Source organism: Leopardus geoffroyi, chromosome C3 (genome assembly GCF_018350155.1).
Source record: "Leopardus geoffroyi isolate Oge1 chromosome C3, O.geoffroyi_Oge1_pat1.0, whole genome shotgun sequence".
Taxonomy (NCBI): domain Eukaryota; kingdom Metazoa; phylum Chordata; class Mammalia; order Carnivora; family Felidae; genus Leopardus; species Leopardus geoffroyi.
This window is the reverse complement of record NC_059338.1, coordinates 62,841,976-62,856,562: the sequence shown is the minus strand read 5'-3', so window position 1 is coordinate 62,856,562 and position 14,587 is coordinate 62,841,976. Positions and strand designations below refer to the sequence as shown.

Genomic DNA, 14,587 nt, shown 5'->3' with positions numbered 1-14,587 from the left:
AATCAGCAACCAGAGCACACAATCCAATGTTTGGATGACAAAGTCTTTATTATGTATCCTGGTTCCAGTGAGCCACACCAGAAATGCAAGAGGCTGTCCACAGGTGACTTCTTGCAGCTTTTGGAATGGGAAATGGGATGGCACCTGCTACCATGCGAAATACTGAAGTTTAGCAGCCTCTTCAAGCTAGACATCAGAGCCCCAAAAGAGTTACTTCAGATGGTTCTTAGGAGTTCAATAGTTGTTTAGGTGGAGGAATGGATTCGTGGAGCTTCCTATTCCTCCATTTTTTGTGGTATTCCTAAGTAGCCTTTATAGAATTTCTTACCAAGGTAGAAGTGCTATGCTTAACCAAGGAGACGAATACATAGAAACTGCAGATTGAACAGTGAAACCACCTAAACCATTTTGTTTAGTTCCTACAAAATCAGCAGGGTGTTTACTGTTTACAGTGTGTTTATTGGGGAATATTGCAGGATTCTTCTATTAGAATCTGAACTGTTCCAGAGAGGAAAATAGTAAACTAATGATGTTGGCTCCCCACCCCCCTCCAAAAAGTGAGATTGCATTTTCTTCCATTGTACGATTTTCCAGTTGTTGGGGTCTTTGTTACAATAAGCTAAGAGCTTTACCTATAATTTTTAGTTCTGTAATATATAGCAGCCTTATGTTTCATTACACAAATAAATATTATCATCAAGAAAAGAGTAAATTGGGAATAAAGAGACAACTAAAACAAAAACCTCATTGGTATATTAATTCAAAAACTATTCAAGTGAGTGCATTAGACTGTGAATGTACTTACTAAAAGATACTGTATTTTAGTGAATTATACTCAGTGTGCATTATACTCATTGGTGAAACAAGTCAGCCCACATTTCTCAGTGGCTTCAAACAACAATCATTTTTATTTTTTGCTCACGTACTGTTGTTCAGCTGAAGATTGGATGATATATGAGCGCCTGACTTCAAGTTGTACATGAGGCCCATGTCTGTTCCACATGTTTCTCATTCATTTTGAACCAGTAGGCCAGCCAGGGCATGTTGGTTTTTTAGTGATTGCAGAGATTCAGGAGAGCAAGCCAACTGACCAAGCACATTTGAGCCTCTACTTGCCTCAGATCTACTAACCATCCTATTGGCCCAAACAAGTCATGAGTCAGAACCCAGAATTATGCTGTGGGAAATTATACCCACCTCTCATTGGAAGAATTGCAGAGTCACAGGACAAAGGTTATAGTTTGTGGTAGAATTTGTGTAAGAGGGCCTGGGGCTCCAGTCTTCAAAACAGTCAGTGATTGGGGCGCCTGGATGGTTCAGTCGGTTCAGTTAAGCATCCAACTTTGGCTCAGGTCATGATCTCCTACCTTAGGAGCTCAAGACCCATGTCAGGCTCTGCTGACAGCTCAGAGCCTGGAGCCTGCTTCGGAATCTGTGTCTCCCACTCTCTCCGCCCTTCCCCTGCTGTGCTCTGTCCTCCTCTCTCTCTCACAAAAATAAACAAACATAAAAACTTTTTTTAAAAAAGTCAGCAATCCTGTATACTATTCAGACTTTTGATCCCAATGAAAACTGTTCATGCTTTGAGAAAGTGTTGTAAGAATTTTAATCATTGATCTATTAAATTTACTTATCTGAAATTGAAATATGTATGAAATAAAGACTATAGCATTTTTAATTTTATGAGTAAGCCATAAGCCACATTATGTTGTCCTAATTTTTATTCTAAAATATTCCTTTAAGGGAATACTTTTAGGATGTTGACGTAGAATATACTCCATAAATGTGGATTGGTTGGTTGATATTGTTCCAGTCATAAGTTATGACTTCAGGGTATTATTTGGCAGAAAAGATTAAGAGGAGAGGGAGAAAAGGAAATGAACATTACTTAAGTGCCTCTCATATGCCAAGTGTTATCAGATACTATTTCTGTGTCTCATTTTCTCTTTAGATATTGTCACTTTGGTTTTTTTCCTTTGTCTGAAGTTCAGAAACATTTGTTGTTACTTTTTTTTTTTTGTCATTTTGGGTTTTTTTGGTTTTTTTTTTTTTTGAGTCACCTAGAAAACATGAGGGACTAGGGTTTTAACTCAAAAAGTCTACTCCATCAATGAAACAGAGTAGAGAACCCAGACATGGACCCACAAACGTATGGCCAACTAATCTTTGACAAAGCAGGAAAGAATATCCAATGGAATAAAGACAGTCTCTTCAGCAAGTGGTGCTGGGAAAATTGGACAGCGACATGCAGAAGAATGAACCTGGACCACTTTCTTACACCATACACAAAAATAAACTCAAAATGGATGAAAGACCTCAATGTAATACAGGAAGCCATCAAAATCCTCAAGGAGAAAGCAGACAAAAACCTCTTTGATCTTGCCTGCAGCAACTTCTTACTCAACACGTCTCCAGAGGCAAGGGAAACAAAAGCAAAAATGAACTACTGGGACCTCATCAAAATAAAAAGCTTCTGCACAGCGAAGGAAACAATCAGCAAAACTAAAAGGCAACCAATGGAATTGGAGAAGATATTTGCAAATGACATATCAGATAAAGGGTTAGTATCCAAAATCTATAAAGAACTTATCAAACTCAACACCCAAAAAACAAATAATCCAGTGAAGAAATGGGCGAAAGACATGAATAGACACTTCTCCAAGGAGGACATCGAGGTGGCCAACCGACACATGAAATAATGCTCCACAGCACTCAATCATCAGGGAAATACAAATCAAAACAACAATGAGATACCACCTTACACCTGTCAGAATAGCTAGCATTAACAATTCAGACAATGACAGATGTTGGCGAGGATGCGGAGAAAGAGGAGCTCTTTTGCATTGTTGGTGGCAATGCAAGCTGGTGCAGCCACTCTGGAAAACAGTATGGAGGTTCCTCAAAAAACTAAAAAATACAACTACCCTAAGACCCAGCAATTGCACTACTAGGTATTTATCCAAGGGATATAGGTGTGCTGTTTCGAAGGGACACATGCACCCACATGTTTATAGCAGCACTATCAACAATAACCAATGTATGTAAAGAGCCCAGATGTCCATTGATGGATGAATGGATAAAGAAAATGTGGTATATATATACAATGGAGTATTACTCGGCAATCAAAAATGAAATCTTGCCATTTGCAACTACGTGGATGGAACTGGAGGGTATTATGCTAAGTGAAATTAGTCAGAGAAAGACAAAAATCATATGACTTCACATATGAGGACTTTAAGAGACAAAAACAGATGAACATAAGGGAAGGGAAACAAAAATAATATAAAAACAGGGAGGGGGACAAAACAGAAGAGACATAAATATGGAGAACAAACTGAAGGTTGCTGGAGGGGTTGTGGGAGAGAGAATGGGCTAAATGGGTAAAGGGCATTAAGGAATCTACTCCTGAAATCATTGTTTCTCTATATGCTAACTAATTTGGATGCAAATTAAAAAAAAAAAAAAAAAGTCTACTCCAAAACACATGTTTTCTTGGCTCATCCAGAAACTCTACAGAGAAATGTAACTGCTGTCACATCTGGTCAAGACCTTGAACATATTGTCAAACCCAAATTCTTCTTTCCCCCCTCCCTTTTGAGGAATCTGAGCTGAAACCTATTTCTTGGTCATTGAGGAAGCTCTCAACCAGGTTTCAGTTTTATCCGTGTGTTAAGTGTCAGTATTACTCTGTGAGTAGTAAAAGATCATTGGAATTGAAGGGCCACTGAGAAAGCTGTGTTATTGAAGGAGAGAGCCCCATGTAAAAATTGAAAGGCCCAGTAGCTCTTTGTAATATCTCATTCCCACCCATTGTTGAGACGCTAGAAGACTCAAGGCCATTGCGCCACTGCCAATGGATAAATACCCCTCATCTTGAGGATTATGTTTATTTTTGTTTTTCAGAGAGTATGTATTCTTTTAGGTACCTTTCAAGTGTCATTGAAAGTCAAAACAAAATATATTAAAAGCCATTATTTTTATATTATTTTATGTAGTTATGTACAGTTGATCCTTGGACAACGCACAGACTAGGAGTGCCAACCCCTGCACAGCCAAGTCCATGTGTAACTTTTTTTTTTTTAGAGCTTCTTTATTTTTTTTGAGAGAGAGAGAGAGAGTGGGGGAGGGGCAGAGAGAGAGGGATAGAGAAAGAATCCCCAGCAGGCTCCATGCTGTTAGCACAGAGCCCTACCTGAGGCTGCAACTCACAAACCTTGAGATCATAACCTGAGCTGAAATCAAGAGTTGGATGCTTAACCAACTGAGCCATCCAGGCACCCCAGAAGTCCATTTACAACTTTTGACTCCCTCCAAATGTAGCTATTAATAGCCTATTGTTGACCAGAAGCCTTATAAATTATATATATATATATATTTTTTTTTTTTTTTTCATGTCACAGGTATCATATATTGTATTCTTACAATCAAGTAAGCTAGAGGGGTGCCTGACTGGCTCAGTTAGTAGAACATGTGACTGTTGATCTCAGAGTTGTGAGATTGAGTCTCATGTTGGGTGTACAGATTACTTAAAAAAAAAGCTAGATAAAATAATATTAAGAAAATCATAAGGAAGAGAAAATATGCTTACAGTACTGTATTTATCAAAAAATTCACATATGAGTGGATCCATTCAGTTCAATCTCATGTTCAACTGTAATTATTGGTGTATGTTTGTATTGTAGGATTATGTATTATGTATTTGTATATTATGTAATTGCGTTTGATATTATCTAAATACCTAAAACAGTGTTTTTGTAGCATATGAATAATGCTTATGTAAAACTTTGATTTTGAAAGTGTTATATTGTTCCTGTTGCCCATGTTTGGCTCTGGTGTGTGTGCCACTTATATGCTGTATTTAGATTGGAGGGGTTTTCTTGGGTAAAATTTTTTTGATTCTCTGTTGACTTGGCCAGGAAGTACATATGCAGTGCTAAATGCCCGTTTGTCAGAGAGTAGACGGGTGAAAAACCAACCACATCTCCAGCATGGAGTTAAGTGGATGGAAGATTAAAAATCCACATAAATTGACCATATCAAGGGATAAGCTGAAAGTGGAGTAAGACTTGATTGTTTCAGCTTTACAGAAGGCTCTTTGCCTGTTTTGGTGAAACCCATTGTTTCGTGTATATGCTGATAAATTTATAATATATGGGATGTTTACCTTCACATAAAGTTTTACATTTTATAGGATTTTGTTTTAATGTATAGATATATTTCTTATTGCAGAATGTTTCATTTCACTGTAGTTTGCTTCTAATTAAATTGTAACAATATGCCATTTCATGGAAAAAATATTTGCAAGTAGTAGTTTCATAAAAAACGATTGAGTAGATACTATTATTATCACCATTTTACAGAAGAGGAAACTAAGGGACATGAGATAAATAACTTGCCCAAGGTCAAGTGTTGGAACCAAGAGTCAGATTCTTTATCTGTTAGTCTGACTCCAAGATTTAGGTTCTAAATGACATCACCATGTTCTCTAGGATAGTAGTTCTCAAAGCTCAATCCACAGGCCTCTGGGAGTTCCTGAAACCATTTCAAAGGTCACGAGGTCAAAGCTATTTTAAAAATAATATCAAACATAATTGGCCTTTTATATTGTATTGACATTTGAGTTGCTAGTATAAAAAGAGTGGTGGGTAAAGCTGCTGGCTTCTAGCAGAGATCTAGGTATTAGCACCAAATTATACTAATAGTAATTTACCGCCATGCACGTGCAGTTAAGGGAGGAGAAAAAACCAGTTTCACTTAAGAATGCCCTTGATAGGGGCACCTGGGTGGCTCAGTCAGTTAAGCAGCTGACTTCAGCTCAGGTCATGATCTCATGGTCTGTGAGTTCGAGCCCTGTATCGGGCTCTGTGCTGACAGCTCGGAGCCTGGAGGCTGCTTCAGATTCTGTGTCTCCCTTTCTCTCTGCCCCTCCCCTGCTTGCACTCTGTCTCTCTCTGTCTCTCAAAAATAATAAACATTAAAAAAATTTGTTTTAAATGTCCTTGATAAAGTGGTAAAAATGGAAGTCACATCTTTTTAATATTCTGCAGAAGTAATTGGAAGCACATGTAAAACATTTATATTGAATTCCAAAGTACCATGGTTGTCTCAAGGAAAAGCATTGTGCCGTTGTTTGAGTTGTGAACTGCACTACAGGCTTGTTTCATGGACCACCTTGTTACTTGAAACAATGACTGACAGATTAATGGTTTTGTACACTTGAGTGTTTGGCAAACAAGTAAGCCTGTCACCTCAAAGAAAAGAACTGGTAGTAGTTTTTTGCCAATAAGATTTGAGCTTTCAAGAGAAAATTAGAATTTTAGAAACCTTGGTTCTGCCACCATGAGCCTCACAGCTACCCAGTACTTGACTTTTCTGAGAAGGTGAGATGGGTGATAAAGTTAGCAGATGTGATGTTTTAATAATAAAGTGAACATGTTAACCTTTGGGAGACTGTGTAACTCAGGGACAGTGTTCCCAAGATCCCTTCCAAGCTGAAGATGGGTATTTACATCACACACTATAAAAGTGTTAAGATTTCATATTACAAATAAATTTCAAGAAACTACCATTATTGAAGTTTTGATATTAGTATCAAAATAACACTACAGTTATTTGAGAAGACTATTAAATTACATTTCCCTTTTCTAACTATCTGAATGAAGGCAGGCCTTTAAATATTTCAAGTTCAACAGTGTACTGACAACAGATTGAATGCAGAGCAAATGCAAAAATCTATTATGCTAGACATTAAAAAGATTTTTTTTGATGAAAAAAATTTTTCATTAAAATGTTAGTTTATTATAAATGAATTAATAAATCTTAGTTGCTCAGTTTTCATTGTTTTTATATGGTAAATATTAATATATATAATCCACATAAACAAAATGCTCTTTGTGTTGTTTTTTTTTTTTTTTTAAGAGAACAAAAGCCTAAGAATTGGTGCTGTAGAAAAATGTACTAAGAAAGTGAAGTACATGTGAGGAGAGAAATTGAAATTGCATCTTTCTGAAAGTTCTTTTGGTGGTTACACTTAGTTGACTAAGAAGCAATTTCTTTAGTTTTTATTGTTCTTAATTAGATCTCAGATGTATTCAAATGAACTTAGTCTTTCTTTCTCAAGTCATAAGTTAGACATTTAAGTGTATAATACTCCTAGTGTTTACTAAGGTTAACATGATAATAATGTGATCATTTACTTGAGGATTAGACCTTTATTATAAGCTGTGCTCAGAGCCTTTCAGGAGTATGATAAATGTTTATTACTTGACTACTTAATTGCATAATGTCTTTTAAAAAAATTTATTTTAATGTTTGTTTAATTTTGAGAGACAAAGTGCGCACGTGCAGGCATGCATGAGTGGGGGAGGGGCAGAGAGCAAGGGAGACACAGAATCCGAAGCAGGCTCTGGGCTGGGCTCCAAGAGCCCAATGGAGCGCTCGAACCCACAAACCCATGATTGAGCTCAGACACTCAACCGACTGAGCCACCCAGGCACCCTTTGTCTGTCTTCTTAATTGAACTCTTCACGGAGTCTGTGGACTTACTTTACTAACGAGAATTTGGTAGATGTGCCATGTCTGAGGGCCTCTGGATGGTCTGTTTACTTATAGTAGGATCAGATGAAGAACCAAGTTCTATTCTTAGGCCTGCTTGAAGGGTTTGGTGAATCGATACCAAAGCTAAATATCTGAATGTATGTTTTTCTTGAATATCTCTGCAGGATGACGTAGCTTTGCCGAAGACTTAGAAGCTAAGCAGAAAATGAGCTTAACATCCTGGTTTTTGGTGAGCAGTGGAGGCACTCGCCACAGGCTGCCACGAGAAATGATTTTTGTTGGAAGAGATGACTGTGAGCTCATGTTGCAGGTAATTGCATCAAACTTCTGTGCCTCCACTCAAAACCCGGGACTGGTATAAAATGTGTCCACTCAGAACCTGGGACTGTGTATAAAATATGTCCACTCAGAACCTGGGACTGTGTATAAAATGTGTCCACTCAGAACCTGGGACTGGTATAAAATGTTTTTCTGTTCCATTGGAGAACAACACTACATGGATTTGATTTGAACTTTCTGACCCTTCCTCTTTTAGCTCCACCTATCAGTTTAATTCATTTTTTCCCTCTTGAATCCTCTAAAAATAAGTTGTAAGTCTTGGGGAATGTATTTTCAAAAGTGAGAGCTCAGAGTAGAGTTTATTCTTAAGAAGTTTCACATTATATACTTCAAAAATAAGACTTGTAAATAATTCATAAAGTTAGCATCATAGCATGAAGTAAAACTGAATTTTAATCACAGATGTTTCAACAACACTGAAAGTAGTTTCTCTGTTTCTTTTAGAGATGTTCATTGAGATACCTTTCAGTAGTTTGAGCATAATTAAAGATTGTTGGTATTTACTGCATTATGTATAAAGGAGTTACTTTTAAAACATACTTTGAAGATATCTTTGAGTAAAGTAATTAGCAAAAGAATTGATCTCCAGAGTTTTGAGAATTTGGTTATTTTAATAAGTCCCGGTACTTTTTTTTTTTTTTTTTTTTTTAACAATTTATTTGTTTTTGAGAGACAGAGACAGAGCACAAGTAGGGGAGGGGCAGAGAGAGGGAGACACAGAATCTGAGCAGGCTGAACTGTCAGCACAGAGCCCGACACAGGGCTCAGACCCACAAACTGCAAGATTATGACCTGAGCTGAAGTCGGAGACTTAACCGACTGAGCCACCCAGGCGCCCCAATAAGTCCTGGTACTTTTGAATAAAGTCTTATCCCCTTATTCTTCCTCCTTTTTTTTCTTTTTTTTTTTTTTTTTTTTTTTTTTTTTTTTTTTTGTTGTTGTTAAAAGCCTTAAGCAAATACTTAGAATAGAAATGTTTATTCTGTTAGCCCGTTGGTTCTTAACTGGGGCAATCCTGTCTTCCCCTGCCCAAAGGACATTTGACAATATCTAGAGACATTTTGATTGTTACAAGTGATGGGAGGTTGGAGGTGGTTGCTATTGACATTTAGTAGGTAGAGACCAAGAAGCCAAGTGTGCTGCTAAGCATCCTACAATGTACAGCATACTTTCCCCACTCCCCCCACCCCAACACACACTGCAAGGAAGTATGTGGCCCCGAATGTCTGCAGTGCTGAGATTGAGAAACCCTGCATTTTCCCTAGAAAAATCAAACTTGCATGTGTTTGTAAACATGTTTATTTTAAAATTAGGGAACTTACTTTATAGTTTGAAGCAATAAAAGTAAAGCCACCATACAGCTATGTTAGTTTGGTATATAAATGCAGTATGTAAGTATAGCATATGAGTAAGTTGCATATATAATGACACCTCAAACAAATTCACTGCAAGAAATAGAATAATACAGAGATCTGCTTCTCAGTGAGATGGAGTGTTGAGAGTGGCAACTGAGAAAAAGGCAGTGATGATTCTGTTTGGATAAAGGCCTCCTGGAACTGGGCCATATCTTAGGTTCAAATAGGGGGAGCTCATTTATCAGAGAATGGAAGTGGTGCCTTCTATGTGGCATCTCTATCAACCAGCCAAGAAATGTGGGAATGGTTGTTCCGGAGCTTCCTACATTGAGATAAGGAATATGAAGAGACGTGACTGACAAGGTCATAGTCTTCCTGGACTATGTATAACAAATGGAAGTTGTCTGACAGTAAGTGAGGTGGGCAGAGAAAGCTGTGAGTCCCAAGGAGACCAAGGTGGGTTCCAGTTCACAGGACACAGTATCAGAGTGGAAAGAGTTAACACAGAGAAGGAACTTTGCAGAGGTAATCCCTGAGTATGAGGTTGAGTACTGATCACATACAAGTGAGGAAACTAACCAAAGGCAGTGGGGAAAAAACACTCAAAAGGATTAGAGTTAACAGTGTGGGACACTAATAGGGTCAGGAATGGTGCCTGTCTTAACAGCCAGACTGGAAAACCTTATGAGTCACACACAGGGCATTGATCTCTACCCCCTCAGTAGTGGGGAGTCGTTTACCATAGACTGAGTTCTAGCCTCATCTAAATCTTAAAAACAGTACCCAAAAGGGTCACACTCTTTTCAAGTAATTTAACTGTGTCCCATAACAAAGTTCAAGAATATGTATAGGAACACAGAAATATTTAACACCCTCAAAAGGCAACATCTATGGTGTCTGGCATGCAATAAAAAATCACCAGTCTTGTAAAGAAGCAGGGAAGTGTGGCCTGTTATAAAGACTGATGATAAAAGATGTTTTGTTTCTGAAGAGTTTGGCTAAGTTTAGCAAAGTCTGACAAAATAAAAAAAAAAAGTGGTAAAACGGTAAAATCTTGAAGAAGATTTCAAAACTTATTATAAAGCTAGCGTCGCTGGCTTTTATAAAGGTAGACATATAGAAAGGTGGAATAGAATAGAGAGTCCAGAAATAAACCCCTATATATCTGTAGCTGTTGTGGTTTGAGTTGTGTCCCCTCAAAAAGGTATATTAAAGTCCTAAACTTCCATACCTATGAATGTGACCTTATTTGGAAATAGAGTCTTTGGGGATATAACCAAGTTAAGATAAAGTCATTAGGGTAGACTCTAATCCAGTATGACCTCGTATCCTTATAAGGGAAGGAAAAGATAGATACAAAAGGAAAATAGCTATGTAAAGATAGAAACAGAAATTAGAGTTATGCTACCAGAATCCAAGGAACACCTGAGTCTACCAGAAGCTGGAAGAGACAAGGAAAAATAAGATCCTCCCCTAGAAGTGTTGGAAGAAGTATGGCCCTACCAACACCTTGACTTTAGACTTTTATTTATTTTTAATTTTTTAAATGTTTATTTTTGAGATGAGAGAGCGAGCAAGCGGGGAAGGGGCAGAGAGGGGGACAGAGGATCTGAAGCAGGCTCTGTGCTGACAGCAGAGAGCTCAATGCAGGGCTCAATCTCACAAACCGTGAGATCGTGACCTGAGCCAAGGTCGGATGCTTAACCAGCTGAACCACCCAGGTACCCCTGATTTTAGACTTTTAGAGTCCAGGCTATGAGAAAATTAACTTGTGTTGTTTTAAGCCACCTAGGCACCTAGTTTGTTATGGTACTCCTAGGACACCATTACAATGGCAGTTGAGTTTTTAGAAGGCTGTTAAGTTTATTCAGTGGAGCTAAGAATGACTATGGCAGAGGAAGCTTGGGACAGCTGGATTTCCAGATACAAAAGAATGAAGTTGGACCCTTGCTGCATACCACATGTAAAAATTAACTCAAAATGGATCAATGACCTAAATATAAGAGATAAAGCCATAAAACTCATAGAAGAAAACATAGGGATACGTCATCATGACCTTGAATATGGCGGTGGAATCTTAGGTATGACACCATAGCACCAGCAACAAAAGAAAAAGGTAAATTAGACTTCATTAAAATTAAAAACTTGTGTATATAAGGATATTGCCAAGAGAGTGAAAAGACAACTGGCAGAATGGGAGAAAATATTTGCAAAACTATGTATCTTATAAAGATTTAATATCCAGAGTATATGAAGAATTCTTACAACTCAACAAAACAGAAAGACAGCAGCCAACTTAAAAAATGAGTGAAAGACTTTACTGGTCATTTCTTAGAAGAAGATACAATAATGCTCAATAAACACGTGAAAAGAAGATGCTCGACATCGTTCATCATTAAGAAATGCAGATCAAAACCTCAGTGAGTTGCCACTTCACATCTGTTAAGGTGGCTATAATTTTGTTATAAGAGGAAAATGGGCACCTCGGGTGGCTCAGTCTGTTGAGCGTCCAGCTCTTGATTTCAGTTCAGGTCATGATCTCACGGTTTGTGGGTTCAAGCCCTGCATCAGGCTCTGAGCTGGGTGTGGATCTTGCATAAGATTCTCTTTCCCCCCCCCCCCTTTGCCCTTCCCCCCACTGTCTGTCTCTGTCTCCTTCTCAAAATAAATAAATTAACTTAAAAAAAAAGGAAAATGTTGGTGAAGATGCAGAGAAATTGAAATTCTTATATGTCGCTGGTGGGAATGTAAAATGGTGTCAGTGCTGCAGAAAATAGTGCTTCCTCAAAAAGCTGAACATAAAATTTCCATGTGACCAGCAGTTCCACTTTTATATATATACCCACAGTAATTGAAAGCAAGGTCTCTGGGCTCCTGGGTGGCTCAGTTGGTTAAGTGTCCAACTCTTGATTTCAGCTCAGGTCATGACCTTGTGGGTCCTGAGATCGAGCCCAGTGTTCAGGCTCCATGCTGAATGTGGCACCTGCTTGGGATTCTCTCTCTCCCACGGTCTCTGCCCCTCCTCTCATGCAAGCGTGCGCTCTCTAGAAATAAACTTTTTTTTTTTTTAAAGCAAGGTTTCAAACAGATACTTGTATGAATTATATGTACATTATTCACAGTAGCAAAAAGGTGAAAACAACCCAAGTGTCCAGGCACAAATGAATGGATGAAATGCAGTGTATACATCCACTGGATTATTCATCTGTAACAAGGAATGAAGTTCTTATATGTGCTGTAACATAAATGAACCTTGAAAATCTTATGCTAAGTGAAATAAGCCAGACACAAAGGACAAACACTACATGATCATTTCTTTGAAAATAGCTAGAATAGGCAAATTTACAGACATAGGATGAGTTAGAAGCTACCAGTGGCTGGGGGAAAGGAGATTAGGGAGTTATTTCTTAGGAGTTACAGAGTTTCTGTTTGAGGTGATAAAAATTTTTTTGGAAATAGATAGTGGTGCATAACATTGTGAATTTAATTAATGCCACTGAATTGTACACTTACAAATGGTTAAGATGGCAAATATTATGCTTTATATATATATATATATATATAAATTTATATATATATATCACCATAATGAAAAAAGGAAATCGATGGCAATAGAATTTTAAAATATCTTTGAATTGATACATTTGATTCATATTGCCTTTAAAACAAAAATCAGTATTATTTTAATGAGTAGAACCAATATCACAGTACTATAAAGTCAAAAATTTAAAGAACATTTTTATTTAAATTTATAAATGTGATATGGGCATCTATCCTATTTATGACTGTTTTTGTTTATGCTTTATTTTTTAAATAGAATGTAAAAAAGATGAGAGAACTCCATGATCAGGCAGGGCAAAGAAACAGTTTTGAACCGTTCCTCAGTCTCCACCCCTAAAGATAACTTCTGCCCTTTATCTGATAGTAGCACACTGGTTTTAGCACTGTTCTCGACTCTGTGTATTCTCTGAAAGAGATCCAGGAAGAGATTGGCATGCTGGTCATTTGCTAGTCTGAATCAATGCTACATATTAATAGTCCTTTTCCTAGCACTGAAAGACATACATGGAAGTAAGAACAAATATTTGCAAATTGTATTTAGTTTTTAACTGATTTAATGTTAATTTAATCTTTCCTAGTATAGGAGTAAAATGATACTTAAAATCTTTTATGTCATTTCTGAAAAACGGACTATAGTGGTAGAAAAGTGAAGAATTTTGCATTTATACATGCAAAATATATTTGTTTTAAAAGATTAGTGCTGTAGAATTGATGAAATTATGTTTTCCTTTTAAAGGCCTGACATAGCTTAAATGGTTCTGCATTGGTTAGGTCAGTCAGTGTGGTAATTAAAATTGTTAGTAGTGCAAATAGCTAATATTTGATTGCTTTTTAATGAATAAATAAGAGTTCTTTAAAAATTTGGTCGACCTAAGTCTGCATTTATGGTTTTAAGCCCTCCATTTTTAATGTACAGGAAATCACTTGTTAAATTTTAGAATCTCTGCCTCTGAATAATTTTAAGTGATTTCTTACATGTAAAGATTTCAACTACAACTAGATTTGCTGGCATTAAAAAAAAATACTTTGATGATAATATGGCTTAAACCCAGTGCAGAAGAGAAATAAATGATCTATAAGGTTAAATGATCTGTTTGATTATAATTAATTTTTTTGTCATTTTATGACAAAAAATAAAGTTTTTTGAGTTTTATATTGTTTTATATTTATGAAGTTTTATATTGTTACTTCATCTCATTCCAAAAAATGTACTCTAAAGAATGTGATCATCCAGAAGAAAATGTGCCTGGATACTGAAGAGTAGGTAATTACACAAAAGATTCTGGATGAGTTTTCTCACTTAGCTTGGAAGCTTCCAACAAATCATGCAGACTTGCTGTGCCTGTCTCTGGCTGTAGACAGATGATTGTGCTGTTTCGTAAGACATATTATGCAAGATGAATCTTGCATAGCCATGGATGAAAAGCCATAAAGTATAATTTATTAGATAAAAATTATACTTTGGAGCAACACATGAATATCACTATTAACAGTACATTCTACTTAAATAGTACTTTCTATTTCTCATTGTTCATTTATGTGATTTTAGATGTTGCTCTCAACAGTTTTCTAAAAGATACAGTCATCCCCATTTTTACAGATGGTAAAATCAAGATTTGGAAAGACTTGCTCACTGGGCCAGTATCATACAACCATTAAGTCATGGAAGCTGGTGTTCGAACCTTTATCATTTTGGCTCAAAAATCAAATGACCTTTCTCTTCCACCACTTAGCAGCTACTGCGTGTGTGTGTGTGTGTGTGTGTGTGTGTGTGT

At 37.0% G+C, this 14,587-nt stretch overlaps 1 protein-coding gene across 24 annotated transcripts in view; it reads left to right on the top strand.

Annotated features, from left to right (window-relative positions):
• Window positions 1–14,587, top strand: part of CEP170 (centrosomal protein 170) — a 127,536-nt gene that overhangs the window by 26,878 nt on the left and 86,071 nt on the right. For 23 of the 24 annotated variants that reach the window (XM_045453146.1, XM_045453148.1, XM_045453147.1 and 20 more), the window contains exon 2: window positions 7,722–7,867. In XM_045453146.1, coding sequence (XP_045309102.1) covers window positions 7,763–7,867 — 105 coding nt within the window. In that variant the 5' untranslated portion in view covers window positions 7,722–7,762. Of the gene's footprint in view, window positions 1–4,437; window positions 4,442–7,721; window positions 7,868–14,587 lie in introns of all 24 variants that reach the window. The other variant, XM_045453124.1, reaches the window with a different exon arrangement.